At 38.7% G+C, this 14391-nt stretch overlaps 1 protein-coding gene across 1 annotated transcript in view; it reads left to right on the top strand.

Annotated features, from left to right (window-relative positions):
- Positions 1-3006: 3006 nt before the first annotated feature.
- The window catches only part of Rasa1 (RAS p21 protein activator 1), an 82010-nt gene continuing 70625 nt past the window's right edge, over positions 3007-14391 (top strand). The window contains 1 exon segment of the mRNA NM_013135.2: positions 3007-3975. Coding sequence (NP_037267.2) covers positions 3464-3975 — 512 coding nt within the window. The 5' untranslated portion in view covers positions 3007-3463.

Genomic DNA, 14391 nt, shown 5'->3' with positions numbered 1-14391 from the left:
CAGCTTTTTAAAGAAAAATTGTTCTTCAGTTTTTGACTGAAGTATATTCCTGTCAGGAAATTTAGGGAGTTATACGATGACACAGAAGCACATGAAATAGAAATAAGCAGGAAAAAAAATAAGAGAAGTAGAAAAAGAAAAGAGGCCAACGAGAAAACTAAATGATGTAGGAACATTAATTTTGGTTACACTAAAAGGACACTAAACATAGAAGATAACAGAGACTAAGATAGTGTGGGGCTAGTGGGATGGTTCAGCAGGAGAGGCCATTGGCTGTTCTTCTATAGGACCTGGCTTCCATCCCCAGCACCCACATGGCAGCTCACAACCATCTGCAACTCCAATTCCTGAAGTCCTTTTCCGGCCTCTATGGAAAATGTGCAGTTCATTATTCTGGGTTCAGCAGACAACTCACACACATGGGACATAGGCACACATTCAGGTAAAACACTCATGCAGAGAAATTACAAGTGTGTAAGCAGTAGTAGACGAACCAAGGACAGAATTGCCACACACACACACACACACACACACACACACCACACACACACACACACTTTTCAAATAGACTTACTAGTTCCTTCCTGCTGATAAGAAATTAATTTCCAAAGAAGTGCAGTGATATAAGATAGTGTTTATGCTTTGAAGAAGGGTGCTCTGTTAAAGCAGCGAACAGAACTAAGCTAGAAGAAAAGATGGGCTATGGGTTGTTTCTGCAGTGAAATTTTTTAGTAACTCATACTTCAAAGTCGTTGGGAAACAATACGTAAGTGTCTAAGAGGTATCAGACTGTACTAAATGTGGACATTTGAGTGCTATCGAATTTTGGGAAAAGGTGAAGGTAAGTCTGCTATTGGACTAGGAAGCCTGACTTGAATGGCATTGAACACACCGAGAAGATTGATAAATAGAGATGCTGATAGATAATCAAACAATCAGTCCAGAGACCTACATTCTAACTTGGATGGCATTGGGATGCTGCACTTGAGGTTCATGCAGTGAGCAGTAGGCCCGATTGGGATTTCAGTGTACATTTAAAAGAAAACTGCTGTAAGGAGGATACTGTAAGCAGCAGTATTTCCTTATCATTTTAACAATTATGGATCTGCTTCATCTTGTTCCCACTTGCTGACTGGTTTAGAAGAACACGGACCTTAGCAAACCGATCCCCACATGTTACCCATTCACCTAATGAATGACACCTGTTCTTTTTAGAGTTTTCCAATTTACTGTATATCGCTCCCTTAATTAGTATATTATAGTACAGCACAGCAGCTTTCGAAGTTAAGTGGGTCAACAATCACTGGAAGGACTCGTTTAAACATAAATGGTGCAGTTTCTGATCCTGAAATTCTTGATAAAAATTTTGTACACCTTATTGGTCAGTTTTACTCTGAGTTCCAGCTCCCTTAGACAATTTACTTTCACTTTCTCAGCTGACACATTGCACAAGTGGCAAACACTGCTGTTTAATTCAGTTTGATTGCTGTTACAGACAGGGTCTAAAAGAATACACAGACTGATGGTGGAAATGTCCTGTCTTTACTTTGTCTTGTCCTGTCCCTTAATGGTACCCCTGCCCCTTTTCCGTGGTATTCTACCTCAGCCTCTTGCTATTCTTAGCAAGTTGGCTTGGTCAAACCTAACAGAGAAAATAATACCAATGATCAGTGGCATTCAATGTGACACTCTCCAGGGAGAACAGAAAAGCCAGTACAGTAGTACATGAATCCTGAAGGTCAAATTTCTAACACTGATAAATTTCAAACAACCAGCACGATCTCTCTACATGAATGCCTACTTATATACTTACTATCTGCTTTCATATCAGCAAACTATGTATTCGTGGGTTGCACATACCCCATATAAGAATATCTGGAAAAATTCCACCTGTATAGATTTTTTGCTATTATTCTATAAGTGACGACATAAATGACATTTAGGTTATACTAAGTATTGTAGATAAGCTAGAGATGATTTACTGTGTTTGGGAAAATGTGCACCAATTACACAAGATAATAATTTTGGAATTCACCAGGGCCCTAAAATCTTTCCCTGGGCAACACCAAAAGACAATACTAACAGTTGAGTGTGTGTTTATGAATGGGAAACACATTCGGGAAACAAAACCTTTTCCTTGGGTACATTAACATCGATTTGAGTTTGATAATTTTGCCAAGTTTGCACATGCGGCCGGTGAGTCTTTAGTAATGTGTTGCAGATTTTTGCATACAAATTAGGACAAAAATACATTGATTTATGACTTCGGTGGCACTTTTCCTCTTCATACTTCATTACTTATTTGACAGGCACACGTATTTGAAGAGACATTTGGTGAAGAGAACTGATCTATGTAGTGGTCTACTTCAGACTTTCCATGGCTCCTTTCATCCATTGTTTTCTTAGGTCCCAGGATCTTGGTTTAAATTATTTTACTTAACTTATACGGTGATTTATATCATGCAACGGAAAGGAATAACTATGAATATTGTTTTGACTTTTGTTGTCGATTGCACGGGCCACTAAGGCCATTTTTCTACAAGTTATAAAGTTGCAAATGGACTTCCTGGAATCAACCTTTCCTTTCCACCGCCTCCTGGACCTTCCAGTCGCTCCGGCCCGGAGATGAGCTATCTTCCTTCTCTCCCTGTTAACAAAGCCGGGAGAGGTAGGCCTGCACCGATCCGGGTGGCATGGAGGGACCACACGCCACAACCCACACTTCCCATTCCACTCAGTGGGAAAGTGTGCCACGCCTCCGCGCGCGCCCGCCGCTTCCTGCCCAGGCTTCTTTTCCTTCTCTTCTGTCCGGACGCGCTCCCGGGAGGCGCCTGCGCAGAAGCCCGGGCTCTTCCCCTCCGCCCCTCCCCTCCCTTCCTCCCGGCCCCGCCCTCCTTTCTCTCCCGGGTTTCGCTCCGGAGAGCCGCAGGTAGCAAGCTACCGAGTCGGGTTCTGTGGACCCGCCCCCTTCCTCCGCCCCTCCCACCGCTCGGGTCTCCGGCCCGCGGAGATGAGGCTGCGGCGGCCGCGGCACCAGCAGCCCCTGGGGTGGCTGCGGTGGGGGCGGCCGGAACCCCGGTGTTGAGGCGCGGCGGCGGCGGCCGAGGCGGCGCTGCCTCAGCCGCTGCAGCGGGCTTCCCTTCCTCTTTAGCGTAGCCAGGAAGTTTGGCGCCCCTGTGCATGTGTGCGCGTGAGTGTGGGTGTGCGCGGCGAGACTCGCCTAGCGTTTCTGCAGGCGCCGGGCTTTTTTGCCCGCGTCGCTTCCCGTAAGCAAGCCAGCGCTGCGGAGCTTGGGCTGTGGCCCGGGGAGGGGGCGCGGCGGCGGGCGCTCTCCTTTTGTTGTTGTTTCCTCTGCCTGGAGAGCTGAAGGGGGACGCGCCTGGGTGGGGCGGCTCGCAGCCCGGGCCTGGTGGCCCCCGGGGCTCCCGGGCGGCGGGGTAGCTAGGGGAGAGCGGGCTTCAACATGATGGCGGCCGAGGCGGGCAGTGAGGAAGGCGGCCCGGCGACCGCGGGGACCGGCGGCGCCGCGGCCACGGGCTCCAGCGCCTACCCAGCAGCGTGCCGGGTAAAGTTACCCGCGGCCCCTCCGATGGCAGTCGCCCCGTGTCCTGGGCTGGCGGACACCGACCTGGCTGCGGCCCTCGGTGGGGGAGCCGCGTCGGGGTCCGGGTTCCTGGGGACCGGGCCGGTGTCTGGTGTCCTGGGGGGCGCCGCGCTGACCGGCGGTGCTGCAGCTGGCGTGGCGGGTGCTGCAGCCGCTGGACCTGCCGGAGACATCGCTCTCACCAAGGGGACTCTCTCTCTGCCTGCTGAGACTCTCGGGCCGGGCGGCGGATTCCCTCCTCTGCCGCCTCCTCCTCTGTTGCCTCCTTTGGGCTCCGGTCTGGGGACAGTGGATGAAGGTGACTCCTTGGATGGACCAGAATACGAGGAGGAAGAGGTGGCCATACCGCTGACCGCACCTCCAACTAACCAGTAAGTCAAAACTGCTGTTGAGGGATTGTGGAAGCTGGCTCCATGGAAGAAGTGGGAAAGAAGGGGCAACACATACAGTGCTCTTGCGGCTGTAATTTGTTTGACAAGTTTTGAAGTTTCTGGTTCCATATATAGCGATTTAATTTGATCAGTCATTTTCCCCTACAGGCACTCTTCCTGGCGTCTTCGTATATTTATTGCTCTTCTGGGAAGACGTAAAAGTTTTTAAGATGGGAAGCATGGGAAACTGTATTCAGTGGGAACCGGATATGGTTCTGCCCCTTCCTAATTGAGATAGTGTCCGGGATTCAGCAGAACTTGGCACTATAAAAGCAGCCGCTGTCTATTGTAACTCTAGTGCTCCCCGCTGAAGTTAGATACTTAGTGAGTGAGATGCGTTGAGTACAGGTATTTAAATGAATATATTAATGTAAGTTGCAAATTCATTGGTCAGAATGTTTTGTTTTTACTGAAGTTGCAAACTCATACTTAATGTCTTGCTGGAAGCGTTGCCACTCATAAAACACTACATCTCTTTAGAGAAGTAGGAGAGAAAGGAACGAAGTTCTGTGACTTACAGGTGTGATTGAGAGCCCCCAGACTAAATACTAACTTGTTCCTTAGAATTATTAGATTTATTTATTTACATATAAATTTTATATGTAATATGCAAGTATATATTTTATATATTTACTATATCTAAGACACTACATTAAAGTAAACAAAATATTTTTGCTCTTAGCATTTTGGTAGTGGCTGATACCATATTCCGTTTGGAAATTAATATTGGTAGTTGATTGTGACATGATCAGGTCAAATGGCTCTCCTCCTATAAGTTAGAGTTGTCTCCTTAAAGTGTTCTTTTCATAAATGGGTACGTATATATAATGTAGGTTGATCTTGATGAAAGGAAAGTGTTGAGATGGGAAGTAGTAATAATAGGCCAAACATGTTTTATAGATCTTTCACATCAATCATAGTTGACCCCTAGAATTTCACTAGCATTGGTGAATACTAGGGAAAAAGATTTGCTTCATATATTGACACTTTCTGAACGCTTTGAAAGTTTTCTTTTCAAGGGTCAGCTTCTTTGAGAGGCTTAAGAAATGACTTTAAAATAACTAGGGAGGCATTTTGTAATATTAGTCCACTTTTGACTAGTGTGGGTATTGTATTATATTGTAATTTGAAAATTCATTGGTCACAAGGCTTTGTTTTTGATGCATTTGGAAATTTCAACTTAGATCTATTTTGATTCTAGCTAGCTATGGTGAAAGGATGTTGTGTTTCTTTTAATGTTATTTAACACAAAGTAATTTTTTTATTCTAATTTTTCTCTAATTTGTATCTGTTTATTGCTCTTTGTTCCAGAAATGTTCTGAAAGGTTTAAAAAATTGCAGCACACTGTATACCTTTTTGAAAAAATCAATTATGTTTTATTAAGATAAAATATAGTTTTTACTGCTGAAAGAATATAGTATTATATCATTTTTGTAATTGAGTTAGGCATATTTAGAATTTTATTAAAGCCTTTTGAAGATTTAATTATTTTTATTTAATGTGTATGAGTGTTTGCCTGCATGTATGTATATGTACTATGCTAGTGTCTAGTGACAAGAGGCCAGAAGAGGGCATCAGGTTCCCTAGAACTGGAGTTACTGGTGGTTGTGAACTGTTTTGTAGGTGATGGGAATCAAATACTGCTTTTCTACAGAAACAGCAAGTGCTCTTTTTGCTGAGCAATCTCTCTAGTCCCAGAATAATGTTCTTAAATTATTTCTAATAGATTCCTTTTATTCTATTTTATTTTATTTTTTTTTTAAGGCAGGCTCGAATTCTAGTATAAGATGACCTAGAACTCTCTGTGTAGCCCAAGCTATCCATGGATTTTTGGTGATTCTGCTCAGCATCTAAAGTACTGGAAAATAATAGACTTGAGCCACTATATTCACTAGCTTCTAATAGGCCTTTCAAGAGGAATTGAAAATTCACAGCAAAATTGAATGATAAGATATAGATTGTTTTTAAGAAAAAGCATGATTATTTGGGAGAAATTTTGTTTCTATTAATATTTTTCATTATTTTAAAATATATTTAGAAATAAATATAAAGTTTACTAAGTGTTCATATTCAAAAAGTCTATATTTCATATATATGTATATTTGTTATTTTTGAGGTTACAATTTAATTAGTTTTTCTCTTCCTTTCCTCCTTCCAAACCCTTTCATATAGTCCTTTCTGCCCTCCTTCAAATCCATGACCTCTTTTTAAAAATTGTTACTTAATGCATTTTTTTCTATTCGTTTATACATATATATTCCCGAATATAACCTGTTGGGTCATATATAACTTTCATACTTCTTGTAGTGTTGTGAATCAAATCCAGGGCTTTACATGTAGTAGACAAAATATTTGCCAGTGAGTTACTAGGCAAATTTTCTAGTATGCTTTTAAAATTAACTACTAAGTATACAAATCCATTTCTTCTTTTCCTTTTTAAAATAAGCTTTATTCTTCTTGTCACAGGTCCTCTAGGTCTTCTACTTAGTGGTTCCATTACCATCTCTTCTACTTGGTGTGTCCTCAAGTATGTGCTGATGCTCATGACTGGGTTTGTGTGGTACATAAAAACTGTCAAGTGTTCTTCTCTGACATTTCTCTTCTTATTTCTTTGAAGCTAGGACTCTCTCCAAACCTTGAGCTCAAATTTATTTTGGCTAGGCTAGCAGCCAGCACATTTATTTACTATGTTCCAATAAATAAATAACCCCTCCCCCAAATAACAATATAATTTTCTTTTCATGAATGGTCTAGTAATTCTATCCTTATTAGCTAATTATTTTATGATTACTTTTTTTTTAAAATGAATTTATGAGCTCAAATGTTCATCCTGTTGGAGCATCCTGAGTAGCTGAGATTATAGGGATGGCCACCTCACTGACTAGAATAACAGTTTTACCTACTTTTTTATTTACTTATTTGAGATAAGCTCTTACAATGTGGTGCTGGCTGGTACAGGGTTACCAGTACTTGAATTGTAGGTGTGTACCATATGCCCAGCTCAAGTGCTGCTTTAGAATAGGGTTTCAGAAATACTTTCCACTCTTGACCCCCTTTTGCCTAATTTTTACCATGATGTTAAATATCTAAAATAAGTATACTAATCAAACAATCATCAATAATAAGTCAAAGGGAAATGCATTTTTAAGACATCTTTGAAATTAAAGCAAGCAAATTGCAAATTAAGATAAGTTTGTTGTTTTTTATCTAACAGATTAAATCCTGGCTGGATATGCGATGTTGTAGGATATAGAGCATCTTTGTAGTTGATCCAAAGTTTGGTTTTATAGTTGTCAATGCTGAGACTATTTCTCGTGGGAGATACAGGGTAAGAGAAAAGGCAAATCCAAATTGCTTCCATAAGCATTACATGGTGAATTGCCTTTCATTTATGCATTCATTACCATATATATTATATTATTAAATATAAAATATAATTACATGTATATTTTTGCTTCTGTTGTCTTAATAGTTTTTAAGACCATACTGAGTATCAGTGTAAGTTATGGTGCATTGTCTGAATGTGTAGATACTTGTATGGTAGGTGTAGAACCTTGAAATTACATGGAGTGTGTTATGTTTTGGAGTGAGTTTAAGTTATTATAACAGCTTAATTATCACCTCTTTGTATGTCTTAATATATTTCAACAGGATTTGAGGCATTTTGGTGATTTATTTTTAAGTGAGTTAAAAATGAACATCACAGGGGAAAAAGAAGTATAAATATAAAATGTAGTTGGAAGATGAGGGATTGTTCAGAGAAGTAAGATAAAAATTAGTCTATAGAGATGTATAGGCAATCTTTACAAATTCAGAGTATAGTTGTTGAAGAATTAAAATAATGAAAATAAATGAAAGAAGGATATTGGAATTTCTTACCATAATTTCATTGAATTTTTTTTTAAAGAAAGTTTGATGATTATCTTTTGTGGTATTGATAGTTGATAATTGTATTCAGGATACAAAATACATTTAATGTCTGAGGGAATCCCAGTAGCTTACTTACATTCACATTACTAGTTAATGATAGGTCAAAGATGGGATCTTGTTCTCTTAATTTTCAGATGTTTAGCTTCAGAAAAATCAAACTGTTAGCTTTGTTTTGTTTTGAGGGGTAGCAAGGCAAAGGCTTAGTACCCTGAATTTACTAATCATTTGTAGAGATTCGTCCCCCCCCCCCCCTCCTCCTTTCTCTTGCCATGTAGTTCAGCTTGCCCTGGCTTTGAATTCTTACTTCGCTTGCTCCTGACTGCTGGGATTACAGGCCCTACCATCTTGCCTGACTTATGGACTGTTTGACTTAGTTTTTATAAGTACAGTGAGAATTGCTGTTACACTAATATGTGATATTTGGGAAACTTGAGTGATGGAACTGGAACCAAGTATGGTATCCTAAACACTTGGGACAAGTATTTCAAATTTTATTTTTTCAAATTCTGAAATAAGTATATGAATTTTATAAGTACCAATTGAACATCCTGAATTTGAATCCATTTAAAGATTTGGTGTTCAGATTAGGGATACTCAGCATCTACTGTGCTTCTTTAATAAGATCATGAATAGCATGGCTTACAAATCCAGCAGGACTGCTGGGTTTAGGAAGAGATGCTGGGAGTGTGCACATACAGATGATAGTTCATGTTAGGACACTGACAAGTTTACCATTCATAGCCAAAGAGAGAAGCCAATTTTGCTAGCACCTTGGTCTTTTAATTTCTAGCTTGCAGAACAGTGATACAGCACTTATAATTCAGGCTCCTGAGATTGGTGCTTTGTTTGTTGTTGTTTTCTTTTTCTTTCAGTTTTTAATGGCAATCTCTATTAAAATTGATTGGGTGATTTTTTGGAGCCGATTAAATAAACATTGCTTTTTCACTGTCACTGACATTTCCCTTTTGGCTATATTTATGTTGACAAGATATGGCGCATTCAGGGTGGCATGGAAGTAGATTATGTTAAAAAATGGAAATAAATTTAAAATAATTTCTGTTATTGTTTGAGAAGACCCTTCACATGATTATAGTAGCTTTGGAAAATCCTATGGATGGGATATTACTACAGCAAATTATCTGTATTATGTGTTTTAACATTTAGTTAATCTTTTTATTACAGTATTTTTTTACCTTTAAGACTTTCATTTATGCATACAATACATTATGCATTTTGATGCCTTACACTCCTTCCCTTAACTACTACTAGATCCACCTCCAGTCTTTGTCAATTTTATGCCTCCTCTCAGCCTATTGCTTTTGATTTGTGATGCCCATATATGCATAGGTGTCAGGCCATCCACTAGGGCATGGCTGACTTAACAGAAACCATGTCCTTAAAGAGATCTGACTCTTTCTTCACCAGAAGGTGTCACCTGTCAGTAGTAACTAGAGGTAGGTACCACTCTACCAGAATGTTGATTCTCCTGACCTTGTGCAGGCTGTCACAGCTGCTTTGAGTTCATGATAACAGTATTATAGATAACAGAAGATAACAATTTTGACCCAGGCTTCCCCTAACCTCTGCCTCTTTCCCTCCCCTATTCTAAGATGTTTCTTAGCCTTGGAGGAGTATATGATATATATGTCTGGTTTATGGCTGAGCACTTCACAGACACATATTCTCTATACTTAGACCATTTGTGATTTTCTGCATTAACTGCTATTCACTGCTCAAAAGAATTTTTTGGATGACACCTGAGAGTGGGATATAGTCTATGTGTAGATATATATTTTTTAATTAAATGTTTTCCTATTTTTTATGTGGATGTTTGCATTTATGGGTGTATACACACCACAGTATGTGTAGGAGATCAGAAGACAGCTTGTAGGAGCCGCTTCTTTGTTACCACCATGTGAGCCCTAGGGATTGAACTTAGCTCAGCAGGCTTGGGGGCAGGTGTTCTTACAGGCTGAGTCATTTTTACCATCCTCAGTCTTCCTTTTAACATCTTCATTATCTAATTTATCTGCCTTAACCAAGGAAAAGGACTTAGAAAGATTTCCTTTTAATGCATGTATTTTTTGTAGGTGTAACTCATTAGACTGAGCTCACTATCAAGAACCTTGTTATAACATAACTATATACTATGTCCTGTACTGTCAAAATAGTGATCTTTCACGCTTTAAGATAATGTTTCTCTTAAGATTATGGGTTAATTTGACACTAAGAAAGCAATCACTGAGGCAGGCATGGCGGTGCATGCCTATAATCCCAGAACTCAGGAGGCAGAAACAGGCAATCTCTTGAGTTTGAGGGCCAGTCTAGTCTATATAGTGAGCTCATAGGACAGACAGAGCTCTGTAGTGAGACTTAGCCTCAAACCAAAATAACAACAAAGCAGTCACCTTTTTAACTTAGTTTTTTTTTTTTTTTTTAACTTTTTGGTTCCATGCTTTTTGAAAGTTAATGTTTTGTTTTTGGAGATTACGATAAAATTGTATCATTTCACCTACCCTTTCCTCCCTCCAAACCCTACCTTCTTGTACTCTTTCACGTTCATGATGTCTTCTTTTTTAGTAACTGTTGTTACATAAATATACATATATATATATATATTTTTTTTTTTTTGGTTCTTTTTTTCGGAGCTGGGGACTGAACCCAGGGCCTTGTGCTTCCTAGGCAAGCGCTCTACCACTGAGCTAAATCCCCAACCCCACATATATATTTCTAAGTATATATTTTACATCTATATACATATATATTTCTAAGTATTGGGACCTGCTCAATTTGGGTAATCTTAGTTGTATATATGCTTGCATTACTGATACTTTCTCCCTTTCAGCATTCCTTACTCGCCTGTATTTATAAGGTTGAGGCCTGCTGGGCCTTCCCCAATTGACATTAGCATGTCTGCTCTTGTTCACGTTCACCTGAGGTTTAGGCAGTTATGTTGGTGAGCCTTTATAGTGTAGCTTCAGACAAAGCTAGAAGACGGAACCTCATAGCAAACCTCTGGTTCTCTGACTCTTAGAGCTTTGCCCCCTCCTAGCAATGTTCCCTGAACTTTAGGTTCAGGAGATGTTTTATAGATGTATACATTGGGACTAGGCTCTACAACTCTATGTTTTGATTGGTTATGGTTTTCTGTGGTCTGAGTTGCAAAGAGAGGTCTTAATGAGGGGTAAGAACTACACTCATCTGCCCATGTGAGACTAAATAGTTGTATTTAGGCTGTTTAGGGCAAATAAAAGCAATAGCAGTAGCCTGTAATGTTTCGGGAGTCTGGGACAAGTTTGACTAACAACTTAAAATAGGGTTTCTCATGCCTACTGTTGGGTTTTTGTTAGATGATCTTTAGCCCTTGCAGGGAATACTGCCAGCTCAGATGTGACCATGTATGAGCATTATAAGATTTTTCTTCTGTCTTTAGGTAGTTAGTAGTATGGTTCTTTGTAACGTTTCAGCATCCTTACTGTTATTTTGCACTCCTCTCTCCTTGTCCTGTATTTATCTCCCTAACTCTTCCCTAAACCCTTCCTTCCTCTCTATTGCTTCCCTATCTCCCCACCTTGGCAATGGTCCCTTTTACTTCATTTTTACAGTTACCCCCAGATATCCATATACAATCATATCTGAACATTTGGCTCATAAGAGCGTCCAGTGAGAGAACATATGACCTTTGCATTTCTGGATCGGGGGTACCTCACTCAATATAACCTTTTCTAGTTCTATCCATTCACTTGCAGAGTTCATTATTTTGTTTTTTTCCCTGCTGCATAGCGTTACATGGCATGTGGACCATGTTTTCATTATTCCTATTGGTTGTAAACTTTTAGGTTGATTAGATTTTCTAGCTTTTGTGAATAGGGCAGTAGTGAACATGGTTGAGAAAAGTTATCTTTGCAGTGTGATTTTCTTTGTGTGCTCTTTGAACATAATCCAAGGAGTTAGCTAGGTCATGCGGCAGATTTATTTTTAACTTTTCGAGAATTATCCACAGGGTCGTCCAGTGTCTGGACAGGTTTGCAGTCCTACCATCTGTGAATGACAGTTCCTTTTCCCACATCCCTCCAGTTCTTGTTATCATTTGTTTTGCAGATCTTTGGCATTCTGATTGGGATACGATGAACTTTCAAAATTGTCTTGATTTGTGTTTCCCTATTGCTAACAATGATGAACATTTTAAAAGACATTTCTTAACTTGTGGTTTTTTTTTTTGTTTTTTTTTGTTTTTTTTTGTTCAGATCCTAGGCCCACTTCTGAATGGGTCATTTGTTTTGACTTCTTGTTTTTGAAGTTCCTTATATATTTTTGATATATACCTACCGTCAGATGAATAGTTGACAAGGATTTTCTCACATTCTGTGGGATTCCTTTTCACCTAGTTGATTGATTTTTTTTTTTTTTTTGTCATTTGTTTTTTGTTTTTAGCTGTGCAGAAGCTTTTAAGTTTCATGATGGCCTATTTGTTAATTTTTGGCCTTAATTCTTGGGCAAATGGAAGCCTATTCATTTCCCATACTTTTATTATGAAGGGTATTGCTTATATTTTCTTTTAGCAGTTTCAGGGGCTCAGTAAATATCTTTTTGGTATGATAGCCATTTTGACAGTGTTATTTCTACCAATCCTTGAGCATGAGTTGTCTTTCCGTTTTCTAGTGTCTGTTTCTAGCTCATTCAGAGATTTAGTTTCATTGTACAGGTCTTTCACTTCCTTGGTTAGGTTTATTCCTAGATATTTTATTTTCCTCAAGGCTGTTATGAATGGTAGTATGTCCATGGCCTCCTTCTATGTGTTTTTTTGTAGGTATATAGAAAAGGTGTTGCAAGTTGATTCTTTATCTTGCCACATTGCAAATTTATTTTGAGTTCTTAGAAATTTTCTGGTAGAGTTTCGGGAATCTCTAATGTATGGTAGAGTGTTATCTATAAATAGTACCTTGACTTCTTCCCGTTTGTGTCCCTTTAATTTCCGTTTGCTGCTCTATTGCTTCAGCTAGTATTTCAAACACAATTTTGAAAAGGAGTGAAGATAGTAGATATCCTGTTTCCTTAATTTCACTGGGATTTTTAAAGCTTTTCTCAATTTAGGATTATATTGCCTGTAGGTTTCCCATGTATAACTTTTTATTATATTGAGGTATGTTCTTTCCAGTTCTACATTCTCTTAACTTATATTATGATGTGTTGAATTTTGATTTGATCATGTGATTTTTTTCTTAAAATCTATGTGCCTTATTTTATTTTTTGGCTTATGTATGTTGAACCATCTCTGTACTAAGGGGTAAAAGCCAACTTGCTCATGATATAGACATTGTTATTCTGTTTGTGAGTATTTTATTGAATATTTTTGAGCCCATGTGTCTACAGAATATTGTGTCTTTTCCTGGTATTAGAGTGACAGCGGCTTTCATAGAAAATGATGGAAGTGTGCCTGCTGCCGCTTCTTGTTTCTTTTTGAATAATTTAAGAAGCAAGAAGGGTTGGCTGTGGATCTTTAAAATTCTGGTAGAATTCTTCTGAATTTCTTCTTTTATGATATTTTATATTATTCTGCATTTCTTAGGTGTCTTTTGTAATATTTCCCTCTTAACCTATATTTTGGGGCCAAAGGCCTGTCAATATTAGTTATCTTTTCAAGAAAACATGTCTTAGATCCATTTATTCTTTGTAATTGTTTTTTTCTATTTCATTAATTTTTGTTCTGAGTTGTGTTTATTATGTTTTGTTTGTTTTTTTTTTAATGGAGCCACTTAGGACTATAATTTTCTCTTAAAGGTGTGCTTTCACTGTGTCCCAGAGGTTTTGGTGTGCTGTTTTCATTTTCATTTAGTTCTGAGATTTTGTTTTATGTCTTCCTTGTCTTCTTTGACCTATTTATCATTCCTTAAATAACTGTTTAATCTCCACGGGTTTGTGTGTTACTAGCGGATTTTTTTTTTTTTTTGTATTCTTAGCTGTTTCAATAGAGTATTAAGTAGATATCAGTTAAGTTCATTTACTATGATGTCCTCTGTTTAAATGCCCTCATTTTTTTGCTGTTGTTCAGATGAACTGTTTAATGGAGAAAATGGGATTTTGAAATCACCCACTAGTAATGAATTGATCTTAAATCTATGTCTTTAAGTCCTGTAGTACTACTGTCTGTGTGAAATTGGATGCTCCAGAGTTTGGTGCATACATGCTCAGGTTAGTAATGTCTTATTTAACTGTTAGTTTGATTAGAATACAGTGTTCCCCCATTTATTTCTTCTGATTAGTTTTAGTATGAGATCATTTTGACAGATATTAGGATAGATATATACATGTTTCCTGGTCCCATTTGGTTGGAGTACTTTTGTCCATTTTTTAAGTTGGTGCCAGTGTTTAAAGCTAGGTCACGTTTCTTATAGACAACAGATGGGTTTTGTTTCTTGGACCAT

Source organism: Rattus norvegicus, chromosome 2, assembly GCF_021556685.1.
Source record: "Rattus norvegicus strain SHRSP/BbbUtx chromosome 2, alternate assembly SHRSP_T2T, whole genome shotgun sequence".
Lineage (NCBI taxonomy): Eukaryota > Metazoa > Chordata > Mammalia > Rodentia > Muridae > Rattus > Rattus norvegicus.
The sequence above is the reverse complement of the archived record's forward strand: the minus strand, read 5'-3'. Positions and strand labels throughout refer to the sequence as shown.